The sequence below is a fragment of the Raphanus sativus genome, chromosome 7, assembly GCF_000801105.2.
Source record: "Raphanus sativus cultivar WK10039 chromosome 7, ASM80110v3, whole genome shotgun sequence".
In the NCBI taxonomy this organism is placed as follows: domain Eukaryota; kingdom Viridiplantae; phylum Streptophyta; class Magnoliopsida; order Brassicales; family Brassicaceae; genus Raphanus; species Raphanus sativus.
Genome location: NC_079517.1, coordinates 8448284 through 8474889, shown reverse-complemented (window position 1 = coordinate 8474889; position 26606 = coordinate 8448284). Strand labels below are relative to the sequence as shown.

At 35.5% G+C, this 26606-nt stretch overlaps 3 protein-coding genes and 3 long non-coding RNA genes across 6 annotated transcripts; 4 read left to right on the top strand and 2 right to left on the bottom strand.

Annotated features, from left to right (window-relative positions):
• The first annotated feature begins 2389 nt into the window (after window positions 1-2389).
• On the top strand, window positions 2390-3119 carry LOC108814662 (uncharacterized). The gene is made up of 2 exons (XR_001943682.2): window positions 2390-2636; window positions 2840-3119. It is a non-coding gene; the product is annotated as an uncharacterized LOC108814662 (long non-coding RNA).
• A 2051-nt stretch (window positions 3120-5170) lies between these two features.
• Window positions 5171-5535, top strand: LOC130497477 (uncharacterized). Its single transcript, XR_008936470.1, has 2 exons — window positions 5171-5217; window positions 5330-5535. It is a non-coding gene; the product is annotated as an uncharacterized LOC130497477 (long non-coding RNA).
• A 1097-nt stretch (window positions 5536-6632) lies between these two features.
• LOC108814661 (small nuclear ribonucleoprotein SmD3b) lies at window positions 6633-8058 on the bottom strand. The gene is made up of 5 exons (XM_018587273.2): window positions 7801-8058; window positions 7318-7370; window positions 7147-7213; window positions 7003-7053; window positions 6633-6888 (listed from the first exon to the last, which is right to left on the bottom strand). The coding sequence occupies exons 1-5, from the start codon at window positions 7957-7959 to the stop codon at window positions 6835-6837; spliced, it is 384 nt and encodes a 127-aa protein (XP_018442775.1). The 5' UTR covers window positions 7960-8058; the 3' UTR covers window positions 6633-6834.
• Window positions 8059-12729: 4671 nt separating this feature from the next.
• LOC130497468 (uncharacterized) lies at window positions 12730-14390 on the top strand. Its single transcript, XR_008936464.1, has 4 exons — window positions 12730-12964; window positions 13052-13096; window positions 13173-14236; window positions 14376-14390. It is a non-coding gene; the product is annotated as an uncharacterized LOC130497468 (long non-coding RNA).
• Window positions 14391-14716: 326 nt separating this feature from the next.
• LOC130498001 (uncharacterized) lies at window positions 14717-20315 on the bottom strand. Its single transcript, XM_056991324.1, has 6 exons — window positions 20262-20315; window positions 18433-19815; window positions 17597-18391; window positions 17438-17500; window positions 16927-17320; window positions 14717-16860 (listed from the first exon to the last, which is right to left on the bottom strand). The coding sequence occupies exons 1-6, from the start codon at window positions 20313-20315 to the stop codon at window positions 14717-14719; spliced, it is 4833 nt and encodes a 1610-aa protein (XP_056847304.1).
• Window positions 20316-24824: 4509 nt separating this feature from the next.
• Window positions 24825-25477, top strand: LOC130497619 (uncharacterized). Its single transcript, XM_056990559.1, has 2 exons — window positions 24825-25248; window positions 25324-25477. The coding sequence occupies exons 1-2, from the start codon at window positions 24842-24844 to the stop codon at window positions 25442-25444; spliced, it is 528 nt and encodes a 175-aa protein (XP_056846539.1). The 5' UTR covers window positions 24825-24841; the 3' UTR covers window positions 25445-25477.
• Window positions 25478-26606: the final 1129 nt, after the last annotated feature.

The window sequence follows — 26606 nt, the reverse complement described above, 5'->3', positions numbered from 1 at the left end:
GGAGAATAATATTGGAGTATGTATCGTACCCTAACGTCACAGCATTTGACTGGATTGTATTTTTAATGTACTCTTCTAGATAGTATTTTTAATGTACTCTTCCTCGATGACTTTTTCTCAATATGAATAAAAGATTCATCGTTCAAAATGACTCTGTCCTAATCGTCGACTACTACAGTGCCCGTTGACTTGAAATAACTTGTTCTTATGTTTTTGTTTCAACTCAGGTGGAAGACTTTGTTTATAAGACTCTTTCATTAGTTTTACTATCAAACAAAAAGGAAGAGAGATGATGGATAGAAGAGGATGTAGTGGTAATATAGCCAAAATGTGTCTTTGCTTATCAATAACGTTGCTGCTTTTCTCTTCTAGTGAGAACTCGTTCGTTACACCTTTACTAGCCGGTGAGTCAAGCTCTTTCTTTGTTTTTTTTTCTCTTTTTATTTACAATTTAGTCGACAAAGCTAAAGAGCCGTTTTATTTTCATATACCCACAAAATTTCGATTGCATTATTTCTCACAAACTTAGTTATGTTATTAAGTTTTTATCTTTGCCTAAAACTAACATTACAAAGAATCTTAGGGAGAGACCACAAATGGTTCGTATTTGGTTTTATGTGTATGATCAATTTATATAAATGGTGAAGAGGAGACGTATCAAGCAAAAGGAACAGGCACACCAAGAAGAGGTGGAGCGAGAAGAATAATGATAGGAACGCCACCTGATAGTACTGGTTGGGTAGAGGGAAGCCAGTCAGGTCGTGGTCGTGGTCCATGAACAACCGATTGCATCATTTTACAACTATGCTGAATGTTTAATCTCCTACAGCTTGTGTTTCTCCCTTTGATCTTTGACCATCTTTTGTCCGGTTAATAACATAAGCAATAAAATCGCTCTTTGTGATTTTTTTTCTTAAAAAAGTTTTAAAAATCATCAGATGATCCATTAAGACCTGAAACGTTATATAATTTAGCATGGTGTTCAATAGTAACCGACAAAATACAGAACTAGTTCCTTTCTCTCTCTGGTTGTATTCTTGTATGACATTTTACTTAGATGTGTACCATAAGATGCATAAACGAGAAGCTGAAGATGGCTGCTTCTCCTGAATGCTGAATAGAATTGTCTCATAGCCAAATAGCTATATCTCCTCACCGGTGGTGCGGCTGATCCCCTTCCTCCTGTTCCTCGCCCAGTACCCTGAGCATTGATGACATGACCAATATATTGAATCAGTTCTTTTAAATTTCCAAACAAAGTTTTTTTTAATGTAAAATCAGAAACAGAAATGACTTAAGCGAAGGGAGAAAAATAAGTGGTTGGTTATACAATCACTGATATTGAAACCAGAATGATAGAAAAAACACCAAAGAAGTTACCTCATTTTTTCTTGTAGAAGAAGTCATATATGTCGTAGCTGCGTCCCTCCTAACTACAGTACATGGTGAATCAACTTGACATTTACGAGAGGATGAGAGGGATCCTTGTTAACTGTGATTAGAAGATACACACACAAAAACATACAACCTTATTAAAAAAAAACCTCTTTTCCCTGAATTGGTTTTGAAATATTTAGTGCATCTTCCTCGTAACTTAGCCTTCATATTGGCAACTTTATTTTGAATCAAATTCTATGACACGCATAGTTATCAAAAATTCTAAAATGACCTACTCCTATTTTGTATTTATTTTACATTTTAAAGTAGTTCAAAAAGCATGTAAGATAACACAAAAACCTAAGGGCTTCAAAACGGTTAAGGTCACAACGGAATCTATAGTGACTTGGAAACAAAACATAACAGTGAAGAGAAGGAGAAACACATCTCTCTGTGTGGTTTCGATCTATTCGCGTTGATTCGATATATCTCTCTGTATAACAATTTCACCCTCTAGTGACATTATAACACAAGTCTCTATTCTCATGAACGTTTTCTTGTTATAGAAATAAGATTTGGTATCTCTTAGTTTTACAGAAAGGGGTTTCAAAGAACAACAAAGAATATATATATATATATATATATATATATATATATATATATATATAAACGAAATCACCAAGATTCATGTTCGACCAATTAGTAGAAGTGTTGTAGAAGCTAGTTCTTGCGTATCAAGCTTCTTTCCCTGTATTGGTTTTAAAGAATTTTGTGCATATTTCTCGTAACTCTTTCATATTTGGCAAATAATTTAAAATAACTATTTTTTTAACACAAAAAAATAACTAAATTAAAATACAAAATTGACAAGATATATAAATTTTGAAACTAATTTGACAAGATATAAACTTATAAATATCTAAAGTCACAGCATTTGACTGGATAGTATACAATAACTAATTTTAACTGAAGATAACTTGTTCGGATGACCTTGACTGATTCGTCTACTACATTGCCCCCGTTGACTTGAAATAACTTGTTCTTCAGACGTAACACGTTATTTTCTTCTTTTTTTTTTGCAAGACTTTGTTTATAGGAAGACTCTTTCATTAGTTTTACTATCAAACAAAAAAAACGAGGAAGAGAGAAGATGGATGGAAGAGGATGTGGTAATATTGCGAAAATGTGTATTTGCTTGTCAATAACGTTGCTGCTTTTGTCATCTCCTGAGAACTCCTTCGTCTCGGCTCTACCAGCTGGTGAGTCAAACTGCGTTGTTGTTTCACTTTTTTCGTACAATTTAGTCGACAAAGCTAAAGAGTAGTATAGTTATGTTATTAAGATTTTGTCTTTGCCTATGGTCTATGACTAACATTACAAAGAATCTTATGAAGAGAATACGAATTGTTTCATTTTTTGCAATTGGTTTTATATGTATGATTAATTTATATAAATGGTGAAGAGGAGGCGTATCAAGCAAAAGGAACAGGCGCACCAAGAAAAGATGGAGCGAGAAGAATGATGATAGAAATGACAAGGGCTGGTTGGGTATCCAGAAGCCGTTCAGATCGTGGTCGTGGTCCATGAACTACCGATTGCATCATTTACAATTATGCTGAATGTTTTATCTCCTACAACTTGTTTTTCTACCTTTGATCTTTGACCATCTATTGTCCGATTAATAACTTAGCAATAAAATCGCTCTTTGTGATTTTTTTCTTAATAAAGTTTTTAAAAAATCATCAGATGATCCCATTAAGACTTGAAACGTTATATAATCTAGCATGGTCTTCAATAATGAGTCCACAAAATAAAGAACTACTTCCTTTCTCTCTCTGGTTGTCTTCTTGTATGACATTTTAGATGTGTACCATAAGATGCATAAACGACAAGCTGAAGATGACTGCTTCTCCTGAATGCTGAATAGAACTGAACCAACTGGTTTTCTTCTTCAGTTAAAAAACCAACGGTTCAGGAGTTAGAGAGAGCAGCAACATAAGTTGCGCCACAAGTGTTGGTTTCGAAATTATGTTTTTCATTCTCTTTGCTTGGAGAATAATAATATGGACTCTGTATCGTACCCTAACGTCACGGCATTCGACTAGATAAATGTTTTTTTTTATGTACTCGTCCATGATGACTTTTTCCAATATGAAAAAGAAAAAAGATCATCGTGCAAATGACTTTGAATTACAGTGTCTCTTCCATGATAACTATCTACAGTTTCTCTTCCATGATGACTACAGATTAATCGTTGACCTCAGTGTCTCTTCCATGATGACTTTTTCCAATATGAATAAAATGATTCATCGTGCAAATGACTTTAAAATGACCGTCGACTATAATGCCCGTTGACTTGAAATAACTTGTTCTGAGGCGGAAGACGTTTTAAAAAAAAAAATGAAAAGAAATCAGATGCAAGACTGGTATAAAAGACGCTTCTATACTTAGTTTTACTACCAAACAAAAAGAAAAGGAAGAGAGAAAATGGATCGAATAGGATGTGGTGGGATTGCCAAAATGTGTATGTGCTTGTTACTACTTTTTTTTCGGGAAAATCGCATAAAAAACCCTAAAAGTGTCATATACTCGTACTTTAAACCTTGAAGTTTTTTCACTAACACTTTTAACCTCCGAAGTGACATTTGTGTCATAAAAAACCTCCAACCTAAAAAGATGACCTGTTTAACAGGTAAAAAGGTGATTTGTCAATTTTTTTTTCAAAAATATTTATTTAATTCATAAATAAATAAAAATTAAAGAAAAATATAAAATTAAATATAAATTCATAAAATTAAATGAATATTCAGAAAATTAAATAAAAATTCAAAAAATTAAATAAAATTCAGAAAATTAAATAGAAATTCAAAAAAATAAACAAAAATTCAGAAAATTTAATAAAATTAAATAAAATTCAGAAAACTAAATAAAAATTCATAAAATTAAATAAAATTAATTAAAACTCAAAAATTAGTAAAAATCATAAAAATAAAATTCAGAAAATTCAGAAAATTAAAAAATAATCATAAAACTAACTAAATATCAGAAGTTAAATAAAGTTTCAAATAAACAAATAACTAATATTAAATCTAAAGACATAAATTAAATAAAATATCATAAAATTAAATAAAAATTCATGAATTTCACAAATAACAATGTTTTTAACAAACATCAAATTGGCATTTTAATAGTGAAAATAGCATAATTCTTGTATTACACTCACTTTTAAACGATTAAAATGTGAATTTAATGGTTGTTAAAAACATTGTTATTTGTGAAATTCATGAATTTTTATTTAATTTCTGTCTTTTGGTTTAATATTAGTTATTTATTTATTTGAAACTTTATTTAACTTCTGATATTTAGTTAGTTTTATGATTATTTTTTTAATTTTCTGAATTTTATTTTATTTTTATGATTTTTTACTAATTTTTGAAATTCTATTTAATGTTATGAATTTTATTTAATTTCTGAATTTTTATTTAATTTTCTGAAATTTTATTTATTTATTTTTGAATTTTATTTAATTTTCTGAATTTTATTTAATTTTTTAATTTTTTATTTAATTTTCTGAAATTTCTTTAATTTATATTTATTTTATGAATTAAATAAATATTTTTTGAAAAAAAAACCGACACATCGCCATTTTTACCTTTTAAACAGGTCAATTTTTTAGTTTGAAGGTTTTTTATGACACAAATGTCACTTTCGAAGTTAAAAGTGTTAGTGAAAAAACTTCAAGGTTTAAAGTGTGAGTAAGTGACACTTTCAGGGTTTTTTTTATGCGATTTTCCTTTTTTTTTTCTCCTAAGATCTCGTTCGTTTCAGCTATAGGAATCAGTGAGTCAAGCTGTGTCCTTGTATTTTTCAATATCAACACAAAAGCCATTTAGAAGCTCTATTCAAAACTTTTCAATTTCATCATTTCTCACAAGATTACCTGTCTTTTCAGGGGATTATAGGAGTCATCATTCTGTATGGCCAAGCCGTTCAGGTCGTGGTCAAATCCGGTCGACGAGAGCATGATATACCGATTTCATCATTTTACAACTACCTATACTGATTGTGTTATATCTCCTACTACTTCACCATCTTTTGTTCGAGTAGTAGCTAAAGTAATAAAATCGCTCTTAGTAATTTTATATCGAAAGTTTGAAACCATCAGATCATCCTCTTCTGGTTTCTAACCAAATAATGATTCATAACCATTACGTCGGAAAAACATGACAACGTTTCAAACATCGTAGTAACTAAACCCAAAAACACAAATAGTCCCCTTTTTTTCTCTCTCTCTTTCTCTCCCTTCTGGCTGTTTGCTTGTAGGAGATTTTAGTTACTGTAGTACCCTAAATGCATAAACGACAAGATGAAGATGGCAGCTTCTTATAATCGCAGCTATAAATTAGAAAATGAAAGGACTTAAGAGCAGGGAGAACTTACTCTGCCTCGCACTGCAGCAGATCTACCTCTGCCTACACCTATTGAGCTCTTTCCCTCCATTAATTGATCAAGTAGACAAGACTTGTTCATTTTTCTCGTAACTCTTTCATATTGGCAAATCATTTTTTAAGTATCAATCAAACTACAAATTTGACAAGATACAAAAAATTTAAAAATGTAACGTCGCAGCATTAGAGTGGATAGTATAAAAAATTGGTCGGATGACAATGACTAAACGTCTACCACATTGCCCGTTGACTTGAACCAGCTTGTTCTCATTGGGAAGACGTTATTTTTGTTTCAAATCAGGTGGAAGACTTTGTTTATAAGAAACTCTTTCGTTAGTTTTACTATCAAACAAAAAGAGGAGATGGATAGAAGAGGATGTGGTAATATTGCCAAAACGTGTCTGTGCTTATCAATAACGTTGCTGCTTTTGTATTCTACTGGGAGCTCCTTCGTCACACCTTTACCAGCCGGTGAGTCAAGCTGTGTCTTTGTTTTGTTTTACTCTTTGCAAGTGGTTCTTTTGTTTATGATTAATTTTGTATAAATGGTGCAGAGGAGACGTATCAAACAAAAAGAACAGACACACCCAGAAAAGGTGGAGCGAGAAGACTGATGATAACAACGCCACCTAGCTTCTCAGGACGTGCTTCCGGTCGTGATGGACCCGAATCATGAACTACAGATTACTTCGTTTTACAAGTAACTGTTTTATCTCCGGAAATTTGTGTAGATCTTGACCATATTTTGTCCGATTAATAACTTTAGCAATAAAATTGTAAGAAAAGGAAGGTACAACAATCATCAGATGATCCACTAAGACTTGAAACATTATATAATCTTGGCATGGTGTTCAATAGTAACCCAACAAAATACAGAACTAGTTCCTTTCACTCTCTGGTTCTCTTCTTGTAGGAGAGTTTAATGAGTACCATAAGATGCATAAAACGACAAGCTGAAGATGGCTGGCTTCTCCTGGATGCTGAATAGAATTGTCTCATAGCCGAAGATCTATCTCCTCACAGGTGGTGCGCCTCCCCTACCTCCTGTCCCACGCCCAGTACCCTGAGCATTGATAACATGACCAATACTGAATCAGTTGCCTTCAATTACAAAACATTTATTTCTTGACAGGTAAATCACAAACAGAAAGGACTTGAGAGAGGGAGAATAACTTACTCTGCCTCGCATTGAAGGTCTACCTCTGCCTAGACCTATTGAGCTCTTTCCCTGCATTAATCAAAATAGACAAGACATTGTTATCTTCAACGATTGTGAAGCATACATTGATTTGATGGAGTATCTCGTGTTCAAGAATTATACCTTGATTTTGTCATTTACTCGCTTGAACATCGGAGCATTCTTCAGCATGTCTGGTATCACTATAAACCTGTCAAAATTTCACAAGACCGTCACTTATATCAGTCAGCTAAATTGGCAATGAATGTTCCAACAAAGTAGATAACTAGGAGAAAACAAGAGTTTATAAAGCACCTGACTTTGCTGCCTCGGATGAAGACATGCTCAAGCTGTGATACCTTACCATCCTGTTCCAATGCGCCCCGAAAATTAGAAAAACATGTACAATCTTGAAACTTATGAATCAGAAACTCACGCCCATTCGTGACTTCTAAAGAAGGTAAGAAGTCTATCTTAGAGTCATCAATCATGATTCTACATACGTAGAGATGCACTTATAAGTCATAACTGGTGAATGTGACAAACAAAAAGATCCAACTGCATAAACAAAAAGACCACACCTTCTTTGAGAAATCACTAATGGATCAATGTTCAAGCTAAATCATTAGGTAACAATTTCACCAGCATTCTAGAACTAATCTCAACAATCCCACAAAGAGGCTTAAACCTAATCCGCTAAACTTCAATTTTATCGCCAAATCTAGGGTTTTTATTTTCACAGGATCTACATCAGCAACTCAAAAGAAACAATAAGTCTACGAAGTTAAGAAGATTTACCTTGGCGGTATAGGTGATGTTCTCGAGCTGGCAGTTCCAGTTATCCTCACACTCGAGAAGGTTTCCTCTGTACAGCTCACCGCTCTTCAGCTCCACCGTCACTGTATGACCCGACGACTCGTGAAGAAGCTTCACCGGTATCCCCAGACTCCGGCTCATCTCTTCGCTGGTTTTTTTTTCCGAAGAAGCTGCGATTCACAAAACCCTAATTGAACCCCCTTCGCCTCTTTATGTTTTCACTGCAGCCTAGAAGAAGAAGAGGGATTGCTTACTTATTTGTTATATCTCCTTATTTTTATGGGCTCAGATATCGGCCCAGTAATTTGACAAGGCCCAGTAATTGAATGTGCTTTTTATCGGTTGGAGAATTATTAAAGTAGGTTACATCTTACTATTATATCTACCAAATACTCCAAAAGTTAAACCATACAATTTATAATCTCTAAAACTTATAAATTTACTCTAAATTTCTTACAGAATGTTCATTTTTTCTTACTATCCAGCTTAAATTTTATTTTTAGACTTCTTTTTGTTTTTCAATATCTTTTTATAAATAAACCTTTTAGTATAAATACTAATTATGTAGCTGATTTAGTGTCTGATTTGTTGTATAAAATAAGTTACATTTCAACACAATAATATTTTATAATATTTATTAACATGTTTTCTCAGATGAACGGGTCCTAGATAAAAGATAATAAAATATTGGTTTAAGATCTTATGAAGTTTAGTAAATTTAGTTTAACAGAACAAAGTTATTAGTTCTGTTCAATTTTTCTAGATTATGGACTCGAAAAATTATTTGTTTCTGGGCTTGGAATTACTTGTTACACCATAGTTGTAATGCATTCTCATTTGATACTGACCAATAATATGAACAAAATCATCGAACGAAATTATATTATTGAATGGAACAAAGAAAGACGGTATATTATATTATTGAAAGAAACCAAGAAAGACGGTACATAGTTTATATAGAAAAGATGGTATAACAAGTCTTAGAGATAGCTTTTGCAGATAGATTGAACATCATAACGCTTATAGCATTACTTGCATTTCCACTCTCCTCGGTATCGATGATGACGTGGTGGTAATTTATATGGAAGGTTGTGTTCTATCCTGTGAAGATTTCGACTATTCTCACCTATAAATTTTTTGCCGCACACTTCACATATGAATCTGTACTCTTGACGGTTCAAGTTGTTTGCACCGTTGGTGGCGGCGCCGGCGGGGAGGGAAGACTGAGAGGAGGAGGATGATGAAGTTGAGTTGTTGTGCGATGAAGACATCTTTTCAGGGTCTGCTCTTTTGCTTAAACAACAAAGATCAATTAATAAAATACTTTAAAAATGAAAGAGAATATAGAAATGAAATATGATCTAGAAGAAATCGAAGCATTTAATAAGAAGAACATGAAGTAACCATAGAGATTGAGGACATGGAAAATATATAACTACAAGACATTAACCAGAACAAAGAGACCAAATATTGGCAAATACATATACCTCAAAGAAAAGTTTTGTATGACTTTGTTTTTCTATCTTGCTTTGTTGCTCTGCTCTTTTAATAAGTGGAACCGAGTCTTGTAGTTTCTCAATATATGTAGCTTCAGTTTTAATTCTACTCTATAACGTTCCTAGTTGTTGCTAGCTAGTTGTTGTAGCTTTTAGTCCTTCCTCATGGCCATTGACTCATCGGTCAGCTACTAATCAAAACTAAACCGGAGAGAAATTTGAGTTATGACATTTATGATTATTTTATCTCATCAATAATAACAAATCTTCCATGGTTGTTGCTAGCTGGTTGTTGTAGCTTCTAGCCCTTTTTGGTAAAAAGCTTCTAGCCCCTTCCTCATGGTCATTGGCTCATTCATGTTCGGCTATTAATCAAAACTAAACCGGATAGAAATTAAAATAAAATCGAAAAGAGGATAAATGTAAATGCGCAAACAAAATGTCAACAACGCTATGAGACTGTTGTTGCACAGCCGGTCCCTACTCCTCAACTGGGACGAGATGTAGTTCTATGGAAGCATGGAGATGATGATTATAGAGAAAGTTTCTCGAGTGCTAAAACATGGGATCAAATTAGACTGAAGAAGGAAACAGTGGGATGGAGCAAGGTGGTTTGGTTTGCACAGGGGGTCCCGCGATTCTCGTTCATTACCTGGCTAGCGGTCAAGAATAGGCTATCAACAGGTGATAGGATGCGGACTTGGGGGATGACGCAGTGCTGTACACTTTGTGGAGAGATCAATGAGACAAGGGATCATTTGTTCTTTGCTTGCCCATATTCATTCACAATATGGCATAGCATGGCAGCTCGTATTTCTGAATCTCATACGGACCCTGATTGGCAGTTGACTCTTGAGCACCTACAGGAGATGAGAGCTGGTGCGATGGATACTATCCTCCTCAAAATGTTATTTCAGGCGACAATCTATCATATTTGGAGAGAGCGAAACGCGCGAAGACACCACACTGGATGGATATCTACTGATGCAATGCGCACATTGATAGATAAATCAATGAGGAACCGCATATCATCACTCAAGTATAAGACTGGGCATAAATACACGGGATTACTTCAAAGATGGTTACAAGAAAACAATTGATTTGCAAGGAAAATTTGCGAGGAAAAATTTCCCTTGCAAATTTGCAAGGGATTTGCAACGGAACTGCAAGGAAATATATAATCCTCGCAAATTCGTTGCAAATTTGCGAGGAAAAAAATTCACTCGCAAATTTGCGAGGAATTCGCGAGAAAAAATACAGTTTCCTCGCAATTCAAACGCAAATTTACGAGAAAACTAGTTTCGTCGCAATTCTCTTGCAAACTTTGCGACGGTTTTGTATTCCTTGCAAATTTGCAACAGAATTGCGAGGGTTTTGTATTCCTTGCAATTTTTTTTTCAAAATCATGTTTTCTACACTTGAACGGTTTGGAATTTTGCTAATGACTTTGGTGTCTTATAACACGTTTACTTAAAATATTTAATATTTAAAAAGTATGTAGATGTCTATTTTTGAAAATTTCATTAATTAACATCTATAAACTCAATTTCCGACACTTGAATTAGTATTACAAAATACTAACATCAAAAATATATAACTTAAACATTCAATATACATCAATTAAATTAACAGAACTTTTTAAAAATATATTTTTACGTTAAATAACTTTTCTAAATTAAATATAAAGAAACATATTACTCCACTGAAAACGTAACAAAACCACAAACGAAACCCTAAAATACATTGAGTTATGAATTTGCAAGAAAATTGCAAGGGACCTCTCGCAATTCTCTTGCAAATTTGCGAGAGTTTTTGAAAACCATGCAAATTTGCAAGGGAATTGCAAGGAATCCATTGCAATTTGCTTGCAAAACCATGTTTCACCACTTAAACGGCTTGAGATTTTGTTAAAAAATTTGGTGTCATATAACACATTTAATTAAAATATTTAATGTTTAATGTATACATCTATAAATATTTTTGAAAATACACCAATTAACGGTTATATACTCAATTCCCGACACTTGATTTAGAATTATGAATATTAAACATCAAAACTATATAACTTATACATTTAATATACATCACTTAAATTACGAGTTTTTTTTAAAAAATATATTTTACATTAAATAATTTTTCTGAAACTAAATATAAAGAAAAATATTACTCCACCGAAAATGTATCAAAAGCACAAATGAAACCCTAAAACACATTGAATTATTAATTTGCAAGGCAATTGTAAGAAAATTGCAATGACTCCCTCGCAATTGTCTTGCAAATTTGCAAGGGATTGATTTCCGTCACAATTTGCAAGGGAGTTGCAAGGGAACTCTCGCAATTTCCTTGCAAATTTGCGAGGATTTTTGGTTACCTTGCAAATTTGCAAGAGAATTGCGAGGAATCCCTTGCAATTTCCTTGCAAAAACATGTTTTCTCCACTTGAACGGTTTTAGGGTTTTGTTAAAGATTTGGTGTCATATAACACATTTAGTTAAAATATTTAGTGTTTAAAATGTATGTCGATCAATATTTTTGAAAATACAGATTTTTAGTTATAAATTCAATTCTCGACACTTGAACTAATTACTTAATACAAAATACAAACTTTATAATTTATATATTCAATACATGTTAACTAAATTACTATAACTTTCTTAAACATATTCATGTAAATAATTTTTCGAAAAAGAAATATCAAGAAACACATTAGTGTATACAAAACTAATAAAACCCTAAACGAAACCCTAAAACACTTTTATTAAAATTTTGCAAGGAAATTGCAATGACTCTCTCGCAATTGTCTTGCAAATTTGCAAGCGATTCATTTCCGTCACAATTTGCAAGGGAATTGCAAGGGATCTCTCGCAATTCCCTTGCAAATTTGCGAGGGTTTTTTATTACCTTGCAAATTTGCAAGAGAATTGCGAGGAATCCCTTGCAATTTCTTTGCAAAATCATGTTTTTCCACTTGAAGGTTTTAGGGTTTTGTTAAAGACTTTGGTTTCGTATAACATATTTTGTTAAAATATTTAGTGTTTAAAATGTACATTGTTAAATATTTTTGAAAATACAACATTTTAGTTATAAATTCAATTCTCGACACTTGAACTAATTACTTAATACAAAATACAAAATTTATATTTATATATTCAATACATGTTAACTAAATTACTGTACTTTGTTAAACATATTCATGTAAATTATTTTTCAAAAAACAAATATCAAGAACCATATTAGTATATACAAAACATAACAAAACTCTAAAACACTTTAACCAAAATTTTGCAAGGAAATTGCAATGACTTCCTCGCAATTTGCAATTGGATCTCTTGCACTTTCCTTGCAAAACTATTTTCCCCTCCATAAAAGAAAAAGAATATGACAAACGAGTTTCTAGAACTAGGGTTAGTATATAAAGACACAAACCTAATTCTTTTCATTTGTTGGAGCCGTCAAGAAAAAAAAAAGGGATTTTTTTCTCCCACCATCTCTCCTCTCTCGGGCTCTCTCTCCTCGCCGACCTTGTGTCTTCTAGCCGGACTCTCTCTCCCGCCTCTCCTCTCTGCCGCCATGACATCTCTCCTTGTCGCCAGCCTCCTCTCTCTCACACACAGCCGGATCTACTTTATCTCACGCCCCACACCACCATGGTTCGACCTTTCTCTATCTCTCTCTCTCTGTCCCTCTGTCCTTCTGTCTCTGTCTCTCTGTTTTGAACTGAATTTGTTTGTTTTCAGGTTGGAGGAAGCAAGGCACGATGAGGCCGGAGCCACACTTCCATGGTTAGTCCTCTCTCTTTCTCTATCTCTCTGTCTCTCCCTCTGTTTATATCTAATATTTTTTTTTGTTTTTGTGAAGGGAGATGAAGGATTGAGAAGAAGCTTGATGGTTAAGGAGACAGGGCCGGTGGTGGTGCGGCTGTGGTTGTGGTTCGGCTCTGGTGGTGGTGCGGCGGAGGAGGCAAGGAGTCGGCTGATTTATTTTCTAGTGTTAATTTTTTTTTAGAATTAGGTTTGGTTAAGTTTAGTTAGGTTAGCTTAATTAGGTTTAGTTAAACCGGTTTATTTAACTAAACAAGCTTATTATAATTTTTTAGCTTATTATATTTTTTTAGGCTTTTAATATATTCATGTATTTAAATATGTATCTGTATGTATATATATTTCGTTATATATATTTATTTACATTTTTTATTTTGTATTTTTGTTAATTTTTTTTTAATATTTTTAAAAGAATTTGCGAGGGAAACTTTTTATTGCAAATCTAATGCAATTTTGCGAGGGAATATCCGACTCTCGCAAATTTGCAACGAAAATTATTTTCTTGCAAATTTGCGATGGAAATTATTCCGTTGCAAATTTACGAGAGAATTGCAAGCGTTTTTTATTTGCGACTAAGGATTTGCAAGGAAACGATTTTCCTTGTAAATTCGTTGCAAATTGCGATTTGCAATGGAATTGCGATGCTTTTTTCCCTTGCAGTAGACATGTTTTCTTGTAGTGGTTCTTACACACTATGTAGCTCGACAGCTCTTTCTTTTATTTTATTCAGCATAATTTAGGCATAGTAGTTTTATCAATTCTTTTGTAAATGTCTCTTCCCTCTACGGATGAATAAATTTGAAATTTCATCAAAAAAAAAAAATGTCAACAACGACCCATTAACTGCAAATGGTGTTTTTGATAAACCTAAAATGTGTTTCGTTAATTCTTTTCTCAATATATATAGCTGCAGTTTATTTACTTTCCCTAATTTTTTTCTTTTTAAAAAAAAAAAAAAAAAATTCTTTTAAAATAATATTCTTATATGTTTCTATAACTGTTAATCTTCCATGGTTGTTGCTAGCTAGTTGTTGTAGCTTCTTGCCATTCCTCGTGGTCATATTGACTCATTGGTCAGCTACTTCTTTTTTTTGCTAAATGGTAAATATCGTTACGAAAATGAATGTTTAGGACAACATATCAACATCGTCCCATTAACTTCTTTTATGTGTGTTCGATAAACCTGAAATGAGTTTCGTTAGTTCTCTTCTCTTTGACATGTTTGCATCTCTTTGTGCAGATTGTTAGAACCAGAGAGTGAAATCGATACATAAGTAAACAAACATTACTGGAAACGAGTTGTATCTAATCGAAGATGAAAGTACGACTTTTGCTTACAGGGTTATTACGACTTTTGACGGTCATGCATTCTGGGGGAATTTATTAAAGTAGGTTACATCTTATTATTATATCTACCAAATACTCCAAATTTTAACATTGTAATCCCTAAAACTTTTTTTTTTTTGAATAGAATGTTAAATTTTATTCAAAGAAAAAAGACCTTTGTTACAACTAAGTGTATCCTTTGTTTAATAAGAGAAATCTTCTTAAAAAGTCAAAACAAAAGAAAAAAAAAACTCCTCATGTTTCTCTACTAAACCATTCCTCCATCCCCCTCTCATAATCTGTGTCTCCTCTTCTTCTTATCACCGTAAATTGATTGCGCATATGCTTCTCTAGTCTCCTTATTGTAACCTCTGCAGAGACCGCCACTTCACCATGTCTGCGCCTGTTTCGTTCTCTCCAGATAGTGTGAATAGATGCTTGAAACATGTAACGCACAATGTAGAGCTTCACTTTACTCCATACTGAGGAACCCGTAATCAGGCGAGTGATGTTCTCCCATCCAACCGCGTGTTGATCTTTAAGTATCCCTCTCATCAAATTATCCCACACTTGTGTCGAATAAGGACACTCAAAAAATAAATGGCTCAAGGTCTCCAAAGGATTCCTGCAAAGAATACAACTCACATCTGTGTTTCCATTCCAGTATTGCATCCTCTCCCCCGTAGCTAATCTCCCACGCATAGCTAGCCAGGTGATAAAGGAAAACTTTGGAGTGGCATGTTTGAACCAGACTGCTTGGTGCCAATAGCATTGCAAATGTCTTTCTCGTATACACATCCAAGTTTCTTTTGTGGAAAACTTCTTCTTATATTTCCCCTTCTCTGTTTTCCATAACGACACATCTTCTTCAAGCGATCTGTTCTCTTTAATCCTCTCAATCTCCACCTCCACTCTATTAAGGATAGAAACTCGATGTGATCTTCTTCTGTGCTTCATACAATCCTCTACTGTCGCATATATAGGTATGCCCATATCTATATAGCTACCTTCGCGTAGTATATCTTTCAGAATGCCCAGGGAGCTCCAAGATTCAAACCAGAAAGAAGTTTTACCTCCATTTCGAACATCCACTTTATAGAACAGCTTCGCTATATCTCTGCATTTTAGAATTTTCCTCCACATCCACGAACCCTTTTGAGTATTCTCCTTGACCATCCAAATCGAACCCTTCCTGATCAGATAAACTTTTATCCAACTAACCCAGAGTGAGTTTGCAGACAGAATTCTCCATACAAGTTTCAAGCCACAAACTGTATTTACTTCTTTCAGTGGTCTTAAACCCAAGCCTCCTTCCTGCTTTGTCTTACAAACATCCACCCACGACACTTTCGCTTTCTTGCTATTCAAATCTGGCCCAGACCATAGAAACGCAGAGCATAGCCTCTCAATCTCTTTGATACATCCACTGGGAAGTCTAAACGCTGCCATCCAGAAGTTTGTGAGACTTCTTATTACAGAGTTGATTAATTGTAATCTACCTGCAAATGAGAGGAATCTTCCAGTCCATGTACTAATCTTTTTCCTTATCTTCTCCACCAAAGGAAGAAAATCAGTGACAGTCATATGTTTTGTCAAAAGCGGAAGACCAAGATATCTTACAGGGAGCTTTCCATTCGCGAACTGAAACTGCCTCATAATTTCTTCATTTCTCTGCTCAGAACCAGCCATAAACAGAACAGACTTTTCCTTACTGATCTTTAATCCACTCATTTTATCAAAATCTTCAAATACTTTGAGAATGCCCTCCACAGAATGTCTTGAACCATCAGCAAAGATCATTAGATCATCAGCAAAACATAAATGAGTAAGCTCAATGTTTTTGCATTTCGGGTGGTAGCCTATTCTTCCTTTCACTACCGCTTCATCCAACATCTTAGAGAGCACGTTCATACAGATCACAAAGAGATACGGGGATAACGAACACCCTTGGCGAAGCCCCCTTTTACTTTGGAAATATCCGGCGAGCTCACAATTTACTTGTACAGAAAAAGAAGCTGAAGATATGCAGAGGTATATCCAGTGTACGAACCTACTAGGCAGACCCAAAGCTTTCAACACATTCATTAAGAAAGACCACTGAACTGAATCAAATGCTTTAGAAATGTCTATTTGCATAGCACATCTAGGGGATATATCCTCCTTATGATAATCCTTAACAATCTCCGTTGCTAGCAAAACATTCTCCATTAACAACCTTTCACTTATGAATGCCGACTGATTCAAGGTAATGCACTTAGGTAAAATCTTTTTCAATCTATTCGCTATGAGCTTTGAGATTACCTTATAGAGAACATTACAACATGATATCGGCCTGTAGTCTTTCATCATCTTCGCTTCCACCTTCTTTGGGATGAGTGCTAGTATCGTTGAGTTTAAGCCTTTTGGAAGAAATCCTTTGTCAAAGAAAGATTGAATTGCTATTGTGACATCTTCACCTATAACACTCCAAGCTTCTTTGAAGAATTCTGTCGTGAAGCCATCAGGCCCTGGAGCTTTGCTTCCCGGCATATGAAACAAGACTTCCTTTATTTCTTCTTTGGTTACTGCCCTTTCTAAACTGCTGCAATCCATCTCACTACACTGAAATCCCAGCAACTCTTGTAACATCTCAACCGAAGCACCCTCATACTCCAAAGGTTTATAATTCATGAATTCTGCAAAAAACCTCTCTGCCTCAGCTTTTATATCCTCCTCTGAGATAGCAACTGATCCATCTTCTCTTTGTATCTCATGAATAGCATTACGAATCTCTCGAATCTTCGCTGAGCAGTGGAAAAACTTGTTATTACCATCTCCAACATCAAGCCAATGTAGCTTCGATCTTTGCTTTAAAACCTCCTCCTCCAATAAAGCAAGTCTCTGCCACTTTGACCACGCAGCATTTTCAGCACTAATCTTCTCTTCCGTTGGGTTTACCATAGTCTCCTGTTGTTTTGAGCAAAGATCTTGATAAGCTTCTCTTGTCTGCTTTGATAGATTGCCTAATTTGATTTTGCTCAACTCCCTAATAGGCTGTTTGAGGGCTTTCAAACGCTTGGTAAGCATGAACATAGCAGAAGTAGAAAGATAGAGAGCTTCATAATCTTTCCAAGCATCTTCTATTAGAGAAATGAACTCTGGCATTTTCGCAATGACATTAGTGAACTTAAAAGGCTTCCGTTTCCTGCTCTCCTCATTTTTAAAATGGATTCGGCACCTTAAGTGATCTGAGCATCCTCCCGATTCAAAAACACAATAAGCATCTCTAGTCATGAGCCATTCTTCATTAATGAGAACCCTGTCAAGCTTCTTACAAATCAACCCATCCACTCTTTTATTACACCAGGTATGCATCGGCCCCTGATATCCCAAATCAGTCAATCTGCACTGCTCCACTACATCTTGAAAATCTCTCATCCCCATAGGCACCCTCGGTGCGTCTTCAAAACCCGAATGTTCCTCTCCATTAAGAATCTCATTATAATCCCCCATCAACATCCATTTTTTATTTTTAAAACTTGGTGCCTCCCCATGACTACTCAGCTCTTCCCACAACTCTTTCCTCTCCACCATAGTATTATGCGCATAAATGAAAGAAATGAAGAACTCCTCTTTTTCTCCTGGCAATAAGATCGAACATGTAATGACTTGTGCACTCTTGTATACAGGAGTCAACCGTACTTCAGGTCTCCAAACCACCCACAATCTTCCTAATCTGTTATATTCATAATTCCCCATAAAACTCCAACCATTAAAAACTTCCTCTACAATCTTCTCAGCTTTTTTCTCCTTTACTCTGGTTTCAATAAGGCAGCCAAACAAGAAGGAATGATCTCTCACCCAGTTTCTCACTACTCTATGTTTGACAGGCTTATTGAAGCCCCTTATATTCCAAAAAAACCCCGTCATGAATGATTCTTCCTGGAACCCCTTTTCATATCCTTTGCAGGATTTAAGGTTTCAGGATTTACCACTCGATGATTGGTTTTTGATAGCCTTGGCAGAATTTGTCTTGCTCTACCCTTCCTTATATCTTCAATACTTTCTTCTGCCAAGCTCTGATAAATATCTTCATCCTTCTCACTTTGTACTTCTTCTCTCTCCTCTTCATCCAACTCCTCATTATCTTCTACATCCAACACTTCCTTATCTTCTTTATTCAACTCCTCACCCTTCTCATCCGTGTTTCTCAATGCATTAAAACGAGAAGGAGTAGTAATAGTTACTTGGCCATATTGCAGGCGTTGCACTATTCTACTTCTTCCCATTTTCTCACCCGAAATTTTTTTCCATTCCCCTATCTTCTTATCATCACTTCCCATATTCTTCTCATCACTTCCGTCTTCTTCCTTTCTCGTATCTTCACCTTCCAACTCATTACTCTTTCCTGCTCCCTCCTTGATCTCTGTTTTCCCCATCTCTTCAGTCTGCTTATTTACCTCAACAAACTCATCACTCTTTACCTCATCAATTTTAGTATCCTCAGAAGCTCCCTTATTTCTTCCTTTACAAAAAGTCTCATAATGTCCCCAGCGATCACACTTTACACATCTTGGAGGAAGCCATGGATATGTGTAGTGAATCGTGACTACTTCTCCTTTGATAGTGAAATCAATCTGCTTTGGAGGCTCTTTAGAGAGATCTGCCTTAACAAACACCTTTGCTATATCAAAATTTGAGCAAGCAATTGTGTCTGGATGAAGGTGATCCGGAGCTCCCACTGCACTTGTCATGAAACTTAAGCCCTCCCAAGAATACATGCTCATGGGAACATTTGTGAGGTGAACCCATAACGGAATCAGATTTGCATCCTCATCATCAACTTCAGGAGACCATTTTGATACCACCATCGGAACTCCTGCTATATTCCACATCCCCCTTCTCACAACCTTCTCTCTTATCTTCTCATTCACTATTCTTATCCTCATCGTTTTCTCATCAATCACATAAACTTCCATCTTTTGTGATTTTTCTCCAAACAACCAGATCTTGTTTATTATCATATGGACCTTCGCAATATGAGGTGCTGTTTCCAGAAACCTTGCAATCACGAAGTCCCCCCAGAGTGGATTGGATTTCTCAGTGATTTCCGCCGGAACCATCACCGATTTCTTCCCATCCGATGTCGATATCTCTAGATCATATTTCTTCAAACTTTGTTTTTTTTGTTGCGCCACTGCCACCCATGTTCGATCCGATTGAATTCCCGACTGAACCACCGTCTGAACCCCCGACTGATTCCCCGACTGAACCCCCGACTGAACCCCCAACTGATCTCCCTGCTGAACCACCGACTGATTCCCCGACTGAACCACCGACTGATCCCCCGACTGAACCACCGACTGAGCCCCCGACTGAACCAGAGAATTTACTAAAACTTTTAAATTTACTCTAAATTTCTAACAGAGAATTTTCAGTTTTCTTACTATTCAGCTTAATTTTTTTTTTAGATTTCTTTCTTATTTCCCAATTGTCATAAATGGATTGTGGTATTCTCTCGTGTGAAGATCTCGACTCTGTTATGTAAATGGTTGGCTGCACAATTAACATATGCCTGTCTCTAGAACGTCCTTATACGTAACATATGCCCTGTCCCTGATGAATAACATATTCTTTTGTCTCCATGATATTTGGTTCTCCGACCAATGACTTGGTCTCTTAATCTAACTTAAACGCTGAATAACCGTTGAAACGTCACTCACATGTTAGCATGAAGATTTTGTAAATGTTTCTCGCCTTCAATATTCCACCATATTTATTAAACAAGATTTTGATCTTGCCTCTAGTAGACAAATCTCACTATTGAAAAAGGTTTTGCAGCTTCCTCAAAGAACAGTGAGTTTGAGAGTCCCATCATCCAATGTGAATTAGAAATAATATTTACATTGACTAATCAAATACAAGATAGCGAGCCGAGCAGAGATATATTCTCATGTGAGAGAAAGATCGAGCAAACCGAAATGAAGATGAAGATCTTACACAACACTCTCCAATATGCTTCCTCTCAGATCGACGAAGAAGTTATAATCATGCAAAAGGTTAAAATTAAATACAAAATAAAAAGGAGAGCAAAGTATTGATGAGAAGGAAGCGATTAATGTATTCTCGTTTGATATGATCAGTAATAATGAAAAACATCACTAAAAGCGGAAATTATCAAAAGAAAACAACTATTATTGAAAGAAACCAAGAAAGGCGGAAACATTAGTCTATATAGAAAAGATGGTACGACAGTCATATCGAGAAAGACCGTACAAATATTATTGAAAGAAACCAAGAAAGACGGCACATTAGTTTAAATAGAAAAGATGGTATCATAAGTCTTATGAGATAGCTTTTTGCAGACAGACTGAACATCGTAACACTTATAGCATTACTCGCATTTTCACTTCTCCTGACTTTTGCCTCCTATCTGGTTCTGGTGTTCAATCCTGTGAAACCTCGAATCTGTTCTCTTGTAAATGCTTCGCCGCACAATTCACATACGCCCGTCTCTAAGAACGTCCTTGGACGCAACGCTACCACTTCAGCATTTGGGTCGTGGTGATGGTGGTTCAACGGAACAGCAACGGAGTTGGGTTGTTGGGTCGACATCATCGCTGGCTCTTCACGGTTAGGGTTGTTTGCTCCGTTGGAGGCGGCGGCGGGGAGGGAAGACTGAGTGGAGGATGATGAAGTTGAGCCGTTTTGCGGTGAAGACATCTTCTCAGGGTCTGCTTTTTGCTTAATCAACAAAAGATATCCATTAAAAATACTTTTAAAATATGAGAGAAATATAGAAATGATATATATGATTTTAGAAGAAAACCGAAGCAAATAATAAGAAGAACATGAAGTAACCATAGAGATTGAGGACATGAAAAAAAAAATTTATACATTAATCATAACAAAGAGATTAAATATTGGCAAATATATGCATTAATCATGAAGTACACAAACCTCAAAGAAAAAATTTTGTATGGCGTTGTGGTTTCTTTCTTTTTCTTTTTTTGCTAATTTTTTTGTGTTTTCTTTCTTGCTTTGTTACTCTTCTATTTTAGTGATTGCAACTGAGTCTTGTAGATTCTAAATATATATAGCTGCAGTTTTTTTACTTTCCCTAATTTTCTTTTTAAAAAAATATTCTTATACGTTTCTATAAGTGTTTCTTCCTGGTTGTTGCTAGATAGTTGTTGTAACTTCCAGCCCTTCCTCATGGTCATGTTGACTCATTGGTCAGCTACGAATCAACACTAAACCAGAGAGAAATTTAAATACACGACTAGAATTAAAAAGAGGTTAATGTAAACGGGCTAACTTCAGACAACATGTCAACAACGTCCCATTAACTGCTTTTTCTTGTGTTTGATAAACCTGAAATTAGTTTCGTTAGTTCTCTACTCTTTGACATGTTCGCATCTCTTTGTGCAGATTGCTAGAACCAGAGACTGAGATCGATACATAAGTAAACATTACTGAAAACAAGTTGTGTCTAATAGAAGATGAAAGTTGAAAACTTGTGCTTACAGGTTTTATTACAACTTTTATCAGTCATGCATTTTTGGGAGAACTATTAAAGTAGCACTACAAGAAAACGCATGCCTAACGACCAAACTTTACGACTACAAAAAGGTGGTCGTAAATTGCTGACTGCTTTACGACTAAATTACGACGAAGTCAACATTAGTCGTAATGTCGACGTAAAGTTACAACTAAATATCCGAGTCGTACTTTATTCGTAAAGTTACATCTAATTTACGACTAAAATTTTATGTAGTCGTAAATTAGATGTACAATTACGACTAACTTACATCTAAATGTTTTACATCTAATTAACGACTAAAGGAGTCATAAATTAGTTGTAATATTACGACTTAGGTACATCAATAGTTGTTTACATCTAATTAACAACTGATTTACGAGAACAAAGTTGCACTTTGGTAGTTAAGTTATAATTTAAACGTAAATTAGTTGTAACATTGTACGTACCAAAATCGAAATTTCTCTATAAATATGATCTTCTCCCTCATTCTTAAGATGCACAAAAAAAAAAGAGAAAAAAAAAACGGAAAATAGTTAAAAAAATGTCCGAAAATATTTATGCGCTTCGGAGTTGGATGTATGCGCATAAAGATTCAACAGGAAAAGTAACAGACGAATTTCTGAACGGAGCAGAGATATTCATGTACCAGGCCGGACAGACGCCTCTCACAAAGGAAACGGGTAAAATGTTCTGTCCATGTCGTAAATGCAAAAACACGAAGTTTGCTGCTAGTGAAACCGTTTGGAAACATATAGTAAATAGAGGATTTACTCCACATTACTATATTTGGTTTAACCATGGAGAGGGTGATAATAGGAATGAAGCTAGTGGTAGTAATCATGTTGAAAATGTTCGTAACAGAGATGAACCACATTTGCCTTCTGAAAGTGTTATTCAAGAAAATCATATGTTAGATCATGATAGAATGCATGATATGGTTACTGATGCATTTCGTGAAACAACATCAGTAATAGAGGAGGTTGAAAATGTAGAAGGGCCTAATTTAGATGCAAAAAGATTTTATGAAATGCTAGCAGCAGCAAATGAGCCAATCTATGAAGGTTGTAGAGAAGGTCTTTCTAAATTATCTTTGGCAGCTAGGATGATGAATATCAAAACTGATCATAACTTACCTGAAGTTTGTATGGATGCATGGGCTGAGTTGTTTAAAGAGTATTTGCCTGAAGATAACTTGTGTGCTGAATCTTATTATGAGATTCAGAAACTTGTTCATAGTCTTGGCTTACCTTCGGAGATGATTGATGTGTGTATAGACAACTGTATGATATACTGGGGAAAAGATGCAGAATTGTTAGAGTGTAAATTTTGCAAGAAGCCAAGATATAAACCGCAAGGACGTGGACGAAATAGGGTGCCGTACCAGCGGATGTGGTACTTACCAATCAAGGATAGACTCAAGAGATTATATCAATCTGAAAAGACGGCAGCGTCGATGAGATGGCATGCAGAACATGATCAGAAGGAAGGAGAGATCAATCATCCCTCTGATGCCAAAGCGTGGAAACATTTGAATAATGTCTATCCTGATTTTGCAAGCAACCCCCGCAACGTTTATCTTGGGCTCTGCACAGATGGCTTTAGTCCATTTGGAATGTCTGGAAGACAATACTCTCTCTGGCCAGTCTTCTTGACGCCATACAACCTTCCACCAGAGATGTGTATGGAAAAAGAATTGCTTTTCATGAGTATATTGATACCTGGACCCAAACATCCCAAAAGATCCCTTGATGTTTTTCTACAACCTTTGATTGAAAAATTGAAGGAATTGTGGTCAACATGCGTGCAGACATATGATTGTTCAACGAGAACAAACTTTACAATGCGAGCAGTTCTACTGTGGACTATTAGTGATTTTCCTGCATATGGGATGTTGTCGGGCTGGACGACGCATGGGAGGCTATCTTGTCCATATTGTATGGGAAGCACAGACGCATTTCAGTTGAAGCATGGTAGGAAGACGTCCTGGTTTGATTGTCATCGGAGATTTCTTTCCATTAACCATCCGTACCGAAGGAACAAGAAACACTTTCGGTCAAAAAGGATAGTAAGGGACACCGCTCCACCATATTTATCTGGAGAGGAAATCGAGAAGGATATTGATTACTATGGTGGACAAAGCACAGTTGTCAAAGGCGGTAATTGGCATAATCCTCCGAATATGCCTAATGGTTACGGGACTCAGCATAATTGGCACAAGAAGAGTATATTTTGGGAACTTCCATATTGGAAAGATCTGCTGCTGCGCCACAATCTGGACGTGATGCATATAGAGAAGAACTTCTTTGACAACATCATGAATACGTTGTTGAACGTCCCTGGGAAGACAAAAGATAACAAGAACTCAAGGTTGGATTTACCTGCATTATGTTCTCGGATTGAACTGCATATTATGAACGATGGGAGAATTCCAGTTCCCATTTTCAGATTGTCAGCACAAGCAAAAGCTGCGTTGTTCAAGTGGGTGGCGTCAAATGTGAAGTTTTCTGATGGATATGTTTCAAATCTATCAAGATGTGTTGATCATCAGGGACAAAAGTTTTCAGGAATGAAGAGTCATGACTGTCATGTTTTTATGCAACGACTTCTGCCATTTGCACTTTCGGAGTTGGTTCCAAAAGAGGTTCACGAAGCACTTGCAGGTAACAAATAATTAATGTTATTATTTCTTCTTGTTGGAAAAAACTTATGATTGTAAATTATGTGTAGGCATCGGAGCTTTTTTCAGAGATCTTAGTGCACGCACCTTAATTGTAGACGTCATCACACAACTTGATGCGAATATCCGGATCTTGATGTGTAATTTGAAGAAAATTTTTCCTCCGTCCTTTTTTGACGTCATGGAACATCTGGTTATCCACCTTCCGTATGAGGCAATGCTACGTGGACCTGTTCATAATGGATGGATGTATCCTTACGAACGAGCTATGAAATATTTGAAAGGCAAAGCAAAAAATCTGGCAAGGGTGGAAGGTTCAATAGTTGCTGGGAGTTTGAATGAGGAAACATCTCACTTTACGTCCTACTACTTTGCGTCACAAGTCCGGACCAAAAAAAAGAATACGAGCAGATATGATGATGGTGGTGTTATGCCGACATATATTGTTGAAGATGTTCCAGACATATTTACTCAGATTGGACGGCTTGGTGGAAAACTAAAAGAAGTTTGGTGGTCAAGTTCTGAAGACGCACATAGTGCCCACACATATATACTTCTTAACTGCGAGGAGATTGAATCATTTGAAAGGTAATTGAAATTATTATTTCTGTTAAATTTTACCACACATATATAACACTTAATGATAATTTTCTTTTAAAACAGCGATTTTGTTGCCCAAGTCGAAGAAGCTATACCAGGAATATCAACTGCTGATCTCAACAAAAGGAAAGACCAACACTTTGTGAAATGGTTAAAAACGCAGGTACGTCGTGTATCTAATTAATTAACATGAAAATTAATTATATGATTGGTTAAGTCTTTATACAAATAAATATTGATGTTCCAGGTTGATTATGATGATCAATTTTATCCTCAATGGTTTCACGAATTGATACAAGGTCCGGTCGGTAAGGTCACCATTGCATCTATGTATTTCACAAGAGGATACACTTTTCACACTTACGAATATGGAAGTCGACGAGCAACAATGAACTATGGAGTATGTGTGAAAGGTGAAACAGATTTCTATGGAATCTTAAAAGAGATCATCGAAGTGGAGTTCCCCGGTGTAGTGAAGCTGAAATGCGTGCTCTTCAAATGTGATTGGTTTGACCCCACAGTCAATAGAGGTGTTCGATATAGCAAGTTTGGTGTTGTTGATATAAATGCTTCACGGAGGTACAACAAATTTGAACCCTACATATTGGCTTCTCAAGCAGATCAGGTTTGTTTTGTTCCATACCCGAAGATCAGACAATCTGGAATATCTTGGTTAGCCGCTATAAAAGTTACACCTCGGGGCAGAGTTGTGAATGATGACCCACCACCATTACAAGAAGATGCAGTAAATGAAGTTGAAGTACCCGAACAAGTAGAAGATGATATCTTACTTATTGATCCGCATAATCCGGGATACGAAGAACTTCCAGACGATGCAACGAATGAAGCAAATGAAGATGAATTTGAAGAAAATGATGAAGCGGATGATGTTTCTGATGACGAGTGTCAAGTTCCATTATGTTAGAACATTTTTTTTTCCATTATGTTAGAACGTTTGTATTTAACTTTATATTGTAATGTTATGATAATTATATATATATGATTTTTGGAGTATGAAAGAGTATTAAACTTATGATGTTTATCTATCAGTTTAGGGTTTAGGGTTTAGTGTTTAGGGTTTAGGTTTTAGGGCTTAAGTACGACCACTTTACGACACTATGATGTTTGAGGGTTTGGGGTTTCGGGTTTAGGGTATAACGAAGCTAATTAGCCGTAAGTACGACTCATGTACGACTACATTACCCGGTAGTCCTAAAGTAGTCGTACATTTACGACCCATGTACGACTAAGTTGACCATTAGCCCCAAATTGGTCGTACAATTACGACCAACGTACGACTCAAGTGTCAAATGTGCCCCTATATATACTCCCTTCTTACCATCTCA